This window comes from Danio aesculapii, chromosome 19 (genome assembly GCF_903798145.1).
Source record: "Danio aesculapii chromosome 19, fDanAes4.1, whole genome shotgun sequence".
NCBI classification, from domain to species: Eukaryota; Metazoa; Chordata; class Actinopteri; order Cypriniformes; family Danionidae; genus Danio; species Danio aesculapii.
Genome location: NC_079453.1, coordinates 13599831 through 13607750, shown reverse-complemented (window position 1 = coordinate 13607750; position 7920 = coordinate 13599831). Strand labels below are relative to the sequence as shown.

Sequence of the window (7920 nt, the reverse complement as noted above, 5' to 3'; positions counted from 1 at the left end):
AGGCAAGTTAGGGTAATTAGGCAAGTCATTGTATAACAGTAGCTTAATCTGCAGACGATTAAAAAATATATTGCTAAAAGGGGCTAATAATATTGATCTTAAAATTGTTTTAAAAACATTTAAATCAGCTTTTATTCTAGCCAAAATAAAACAAATAAGACTTTCTCCAGAAGAAAAAATATGACAGGAGATACAGCGAAAAATTCCTTGCTCTGTTAAACATAATTTGGAAAATATTTATTTTAAAAAAAATTCAAATGAGGGCTAATAATTCTGACTTCAACTGTATTATCGTTTTGTATAATTGTGATTAAAATTATGACCAAAATAATCGTGATTATGATTTTTTCCCATAATCGAGCAGCCCTACAGATGTGTATGGAAAATTTGATTGCAGCTTCGCTGTACAACCACAAGTCAGCACTCACAACCTCCCAGATTTGCCAGTTCAACTACAAATCTCTCGAGCTCTGACATTTGCTTCACATTTTGCATGATTTCTGTAGCAGATCTTACTCGTAGGTGCAGAGGCACAAGCAGCACGGGACGGGAGAGGTGGCCGGGCAGGGGTAGAGCTGTTTTATTGGCCGATGCCTGACCAATGAACAATGCCAGAGGCCAACGGGAATGGGGTGCAAAAGAATAATTTCCATGATTTTTTTTTTTTTTACTATTTTCTGAAAAGATTTTTGTTAAATATCATTAATTTAACGGAAATGTATATACCAGTAAAAAAGCAGCAAAGCCAGTTTATTGGTTAGAGCCATCCAATGAAATGGGACGTTTTTGTATGTCAACACACAGGGCAGCTTGCACTATTTTAAATATCTTCGTTTAATTTCTGAAGAGAAATCCTATGGGTTTAAAACAAAGAAGCAAATGATGACAGAACTGAACTGTACTTTTAAAAATGTCCTCGTATAAAAATGCACACAAAATTAGCTTTTTACCAGGAAACTCCTTTACCAGGAAGTTGGTGAATTGTTTGTTTCTTTGCACTTTACATGTCATATTTTTGACTAACACAGAATATTCAGTGGATTAAAAAATACTGGGAATTCACAGGATCATAAAAACAGAGCCAGACTGTATGCGAGTTGCTAAAACAGTGTCTAAACAGCTACAGTATTGTATTGGCTGAGATTATGACAATGATCTTGAACAGTGATGACAAAGAAAAGAGAAAGCTAGTGCAATATTTCACTGTGCATAAAGATGATGATATTTAAAATAATAAATCAGATATTATAAGCAAAGTAAATTTGAATAATTTTACTTTCTGGCTGACTTACACCTAGACCTAGATAATGTGTTTTATTTTGTCAATTTCTTCATCTACATGGTAAATGTACAACATAACTGACAATATGAGTTGCCTCTAAAATACAGGGCTGACATGCAATGTGCATTTAAATGTATTACAATGCCCAATTATGCAGAGTCATGTTTTCTTGGAGAGACAAATAAAGACTGTAGCTTGACTATACCACATCCCATTTAGCTTGACTATAATCATGCATGTAATCATACTTACTGAGACAAAGTATGGACCTGCAAAATCTCGGATCACTCCAGTGGAAGTGCAGATGCCCATGTGGCCAATAAATGGAAAAAGCCATCTGAAAAAGCAGAAACAAACAATTAGTAGAAACGAACGCAACAAATGCACCTTATATTAAGCTTTAGTTCTAAACATTTGTTTTTGCTACCTAAAAAAACTCTGATCATTATGCTTAATCATTTGTCTGGAAGATAATATTTAATGCTAATATTTATTTGTATTTTAAATATGCATTTTTAATCCTCATGATGCAATTGGGTCCTTCCTGACCCAGAAGGATACATCAAAATGTCTACAAAGTGCAAATGGTAAATCTTAATAAGTGAACAAAACATTACAGATGGTTTAAAGGGACTGTTCACCCAAATGTCATCACCATTTACTTACAACCAAGTGCTTCTAAACTTTTATGAATTTCTTTTATCAGAAAAATCTTGTATATGAATGAAATCCACAAAACTCAAATTCCAATATGTGAATAAAACAAATGTTTTTAATTGTCAGTGATGACGGCTATCCTTTCTTCTTCTATAACAAATACAAATTATATTTAAGTGAACTATTCAATTATTGTCTGTGTTTAACAAAATCAAGCAAAAAAATCATGTTTCATTCTATCTCAAAAAAAAAAAAACCTAAAGGTTTAAATGTTTTACTTGTCTTGAATAAGCAGCTGTCAACACATGTCTGAATGGGTTCACTCCAAAAAGGCTGTTAAACATTCATCACAGCAAACGAGAAAAATCATCAACTCACCACTTCCTTATTATGTTTATATCCATCCTAATTCTAATATCTCAGGAATGACGTAAAACAAACCCATTCAGGCCACCTTATGTTTTGCATCAAGAACAGGGTTTACTTTACAGTAATGACTGCAGATTATCCTTCACTTACTGCAGGACGAGTGCAAAATATGGAGGAGACGATTGCTCACAAAACTGTTTTTTAACATTTTCCATGGATGGAAATTCGCATGCACTTTTGTGTGTTTTTAGGAGGACAGATATACGAGCACAAGGCTTGATGCTAGCAGAGAGTGCCCTTTTCAATATCACACACCTGGCCAAAATCCAGCTTCCCCTGCTGATTCATATTTGTGTTTTTTTGGCTTTGGAGTTCAAACAAGCAGGGTAACAGAACCGGCAATCCAAAGGACAACCAGATAAGGTAGCGGATTAGACACAAAACCAAAACTTCCTGTCAAAGTGATTAAAAAAGTATTATCAACAGAGCTCTCTGGGGTGTAAAATATATATCCTGGCTAAAACAGGCCCAGTGGAGTGTCTGAAGTGGAGTAGGGCATATGCAGCACCCCAGATATGCTCCTGTCCATGGGCATATTTATCACCAAGTGTCCTACAGAGCAAACCGCTGACCCAAATAATACGGGAGATGAACAAAACGTGGGGCGAGGAACTCTCACACTGAGACAATCTGGAGAGGAGGACACCAGGAGACTGGTCTAACATCAGCTGCGATCAGATTCATCGCAGCAAACGGATTATCGGGAGGAGTTCGGATTCTGATGCCACATGAAAGCATAATGGTTGGCCTCTTGTTGATGTTAGTGAACTTAAAATCCATCCCAAAATATAACAGGTATTTTTCAAGTAGGTATGAACTTTTCTTATTGTGATTATTTCCTGAAGCTTTTTTATCATGGTACATGGTACTATCATGATATTGATTTAACGGGAATAATGACAAAAAATACTTTGTGAACTGCTTTTCACCTTAGTTTTCGCGTACACGCAGGCTCAGCCATTTGAATCTTTTTGGCTCAAGACATCCGATTTACATTTTAATTAATTTTGCCAACCAACGACCGCCGCTCGTTAAGCGAAAATTAACGGTTAACTGGTCAGATTAATATTAAATTATTATTTAATTATAAAAAAAATTGACGTGTCTATTCTGTGTCTGACACATTAAATATTGCATTTAAAAATACTGATTTATTTTAACATGTGAACAAATGCATACAGAACACCAGAACAATATAACATCTTTACGCAACTGCAGTGTTTTCAATAGCATATAAAAACAAAATAAACTTAATAAAAACAATAAAATAAAGAGTCTACGAGAGCACAGTGCGCAACAGCAAAACGCTTGCGGCCATTAGTAAACCATTTAAAAGAAGCCCCTCTCAACGCAAAAAGCAAGTTCACCGTTATCTGTCCCTTATGCAGCCAAACTTTAAAAATATATAAAATAGTATTTTTTTATTAATTTAACTGATACCATTTATTGGTTAAAAACGCACCCTCGGTTAACTGGTTATGAGCATCCCTATTGACTTCCATTAATTTTTTGGCGTTAAAAACAGCTTGTTTTGATGCTTGATGTTGCAAACTGATTTTTTTTTATTTTATTATTCTGCTTTGTCTGTATAATCATGCAAACACTTGTTTGTACAGCAAGTAGTTTGACAGTTTTCTGCGGTTTATTATTCACAGTCATTTCTTCCATAGGCAGCTGAATCGGAAGTTCTAAAACAATCGCATAAACGAGCGTACTTCTGCATTGAAGAATAAGGTCAATAACATCGATAAATATTAAAAGCTCAAATTAACTATGAATTCAAACTCTAATTCAAATTAAATTGCAAAATGGTTTATAAAGTACAGTAGGTAACACCTGCTGAAATGTTTTTTTTTTTTTTTTCTCAAAGTGCCGATTGTTATTGATTAGCATTTTATGAATCACTACGGACGTTTTACTGAAGAAGAAAAAAAGTTACCTATATCTTGAATGTTCTGAGGGTGAGTAAATTAACAGTAAATTTTCTTTTTAGGGTGAACTATACCTTTAAGCTTTCAGGGATCTCATTTATAAATGTGGCATACAAAAAAAAACTGAGGTGGAAATGTATGTAGGGGAGCGCGGGGTACAAAAGACCTCAGGGTAAAATGTAAGACAGAGTTATAAGGTATTTGCTCAGAGTTAACCATGGCATGCTTCCAAAGTTTTCACTATAATGTCGACAGACAACTTCCTGCCAATTATTGAAAAGGTTTGGGAAAATTTGGATGAGAAACACAGGAAAATCCATTTTTGAAGCATAAAGGTATTTTTTGTTATACTTGATATATATATATATATATATATATATATATATATATATATATATATATATATATATATATATATATATATATATATTTTTTTTTTTTTTTTATCTGTGAAAGTATTTACATAAAATCTTATATTGTTGTGATTACATCTTCTAGGCTAAAAGATAAAACCATTTTGAAACACAAAGACTGCTAGCCAGTTTTGAGGAAAACACCACATAGGTTTGGTTGTACCAAGGTGTTACAAAAAAGCCACACGCTGTTGGTCACCAGTTAAACTGACAAAATAATTTTTTAATTTTAATTGTAATGTTGAGAACTTTTCATATATAAAAAATGTTTTTTAATGGAAAATATTTTTAATAGAAAAAAATAAATTTTATTGCTAATAATGCAAATAAATCCATTGTATAATAATCCAAATAAATCAAAAAGTGTTATCCAATAGATAAATAAATAAACATGTTGTGCTATGTAGAATAAAAAAATTGAGTGAAGTATATATTATATATTTTGTGTGAAATATACTATTTAAAGTAAACTGAATTTAAATTTTGTGAAATCTGACTTTATAAGCATGTGTTACAACTAACACTCTACAACTTGCCCCGCAGGTGGGGTAAATAGTAACATTTTTACTCTTGGCAATACTGCACAGAAACCATAGGTTTGGCGATCATACTTTTCAGCGCTCATTTGTAGGAGAGGCTGTTGTTAAAAAAAAAAATGGTTTGTCTAACTCCATTACTTTGTTCAATATTTGTCCAAAAAACAAAAATGTAAAGAGGCCTTAAAAGATTACCTTCTGAACGCAGCCTTTGAAGCATTGAAGTTAATATATGAAAATATTCAATAGCTTACCACTGTTTACACTAAACATGCTTAAGTATTTTGACTGCACTGATTTCGAACCATGTATAAATATGCCAGATTTATGACAGAGACAAAAAGATATAATTTGGCCACATAATGACATTTACTACAAAAAATTATATTAGGCTCCTACTAATATGCTAGGACATTACTAAAGGCTCAGAAATTTCTGTGTAAAAATGTTCTCATATTTTTAGGTTTTCCACAAATATGGAGGTTTCAAGTTACAAACACATTTAGCAAACAACAGTTTTCCAAAGCTCAGTTTGATCCCAATTAAAAACAAACAAACAAAAACAAAATGGTATAAATACGAGTACAATAAAAGATTCACGTTATGTTTTTTTTTTTTTAACATAACAGCTTAGTCAGTCACCATCTGTTCATAACAGCCAGACTCCATTCACTCTTACTCTATGTGAGTGTGGATAATACTTTTTACAAACATTTTCCAGTATTAATTTCGTGTACCGGTGAATACGGTTTGTAACATGAAAACAAGTTATTTAATGGTTAAACTGTATATTTATCGGGGAACTATTCCTTTAAATACATCAAATAACGTCTGCGTTTTCTTGTCAATAAAACCGGTTCAAATGCCATGTAAGTTAATGTTTAATAACACTTCATTTACACCACTGCGACATAATAATGCTGCCACATCAACAAAGCGGTGTAATCGCTCGATGACGTGAAGCAACGCGTCTCTTGCTGGTGTAATGTTTGGTGTATTGCATCCATCATAAACACAAACCTCTTATACGGGACTTAATCGCTTTCGAAACATCAACATGAAGCAAAAAGCAACAGTAGACAGGCGAGAATCACTCACGATAGCACGGGGATTGGCGTCCATACAATACAATAGGGATAGCGGCTTATGCTCGGGTCTATCCTCTCTAACGCTATGTTATAATTCTTCATGGTCTCTATTTCGACAGCATCCGCCATCACCAGCTGTGAGAAATGAACTTCATTCGTTCCGCTTCCTGGAAGCTGCGGCGCGCGGGCGACACGAGCGGCGCGTTTCCGGGGTCCCTTCGGCCACTGCTGCAGACCACACACTTCAGCTGTGGTAAATATCAAGCGATAAAACTGACAGCCTTAATAACTATCGTGACAGGATTTATTTGTGACGAAGTTGAAGATATGTAGAAAGATATCAGTGTAACAGACAATGAGTTTTTTTCATGTATATTTGGCAATATAAGTACAAATGGAATATAAATAAAAATAAAAAAAAAACACACAGTTGCAAAGTAGACCTATAAAAATAAGATAAATGATCAATTATGAATTTTAATTCATAAGGTTGCCAAATTATAAACCTGAAACTTACACCATATGCTAACATTGAAAGAATTTAGGCTAATAACAAAAATAGGCCAAACATATTTTAAGCTAAAAGCTATATACAGTATATATAGTTGAAGTCAGAATTATTAGCCCCACCTTTGATTTATTTTTTCTTTTTAAAATATTTGCCAAATGATGTTTGACAGAGCAAGGAAATTTTCACAGTATGTCTGATAATATTTGTTCTTCCGTAGAAAGTCCTATTTGTTTTATTTTGGCTAGAATAAAAGCAGTTAAAAAAATGAAGGTAAAAATGATTAGCTTAATGGTTTTTATTAGCTTAAATACCTTTAAGCTATTTTTTTCCGATAGTCTACAGAACAAACCATGATTATACCATGACTTGTCTAATTAACCTAACCTGCCTAGTTAACCTAATTAACCTATTTAAGCCTTTAAATGTCACTTTAAGCTGAACAATAGTATCTTCATAATTATCTAAACAGTAAATATTATGTACTGTCATCATGGCAAATATAAAAGAAATCAGTTATTAAAAATGAGTTATTAAAACTATCGTATCTCCGTTAAACAGAAATTGAAGGAAAAAATAAACAAGGGGGCTAATAATTCTCACTTTGTGTGTATATGTGTATATATATATATACTACCGGTCAAAAGTTTATTATTAACTATTACTATTATTACAAAAGTATTGTTGTTAATTATTTATTTTATTTAATTATTTAAATAAAAGTATTTTGTTCATCAAGGCGACATTTATTAAATGTAAAAATTTTTATTTGTTAAATACTTTTAACAATGTTTAAAATGAAATTATTACTCGTCATTATTGCTTTTATAACTATTACCATTAAGAAGAAGAAGAAGAATAGTTCATATTAGAGTGATTTCTGAAGGATCATGCGACTCTGAAGACTGGAGTATGAAGCTGAAAATTCATCATTAAAATCACTGGAATAAATGTTTAAATTAAATTATAAACTACATTTGAACAGTTATTTTATAGTGATATAACATCTTTACAAATTTTACTGTATTTTTGTGTGGAGTTTGCATGTTCTCCCTGTGTTCGGGAGGGTTTCCTCC

The 7920-nt window shown here is 32.7% G+C and overlaps 1 protein-coding gene across 1 annotated transcript in view; it reads right to left on the bottom strand.

Annotated features, from left to right (window-relative positions):
* Positions 1-6542, bottom strand: part of tmem222b (transmembrane protein 222b) — a 28294-nt gene extending 21752 nt beyond the window's left edge. Inside the window, exons 1-2 of the mRNA XM_056479936.1 lie at positions 6347-6542; positions 1535-1619 (exon numbers count right to left, since the gene is read on the bottom strand). Of these exons, the coding sequence (XP_056335911.1) occupies positions 1535-1619; positions 6347-6465 (204 nt within the window). The 5' untranslated portion in view covers positions 6466-6542. The remainder of the gene's footprint in view (positions 1-1534; positions 1620-6346) is intronic.
* Positions 6543-7920: the final 1378 nt, after the last annotated feature.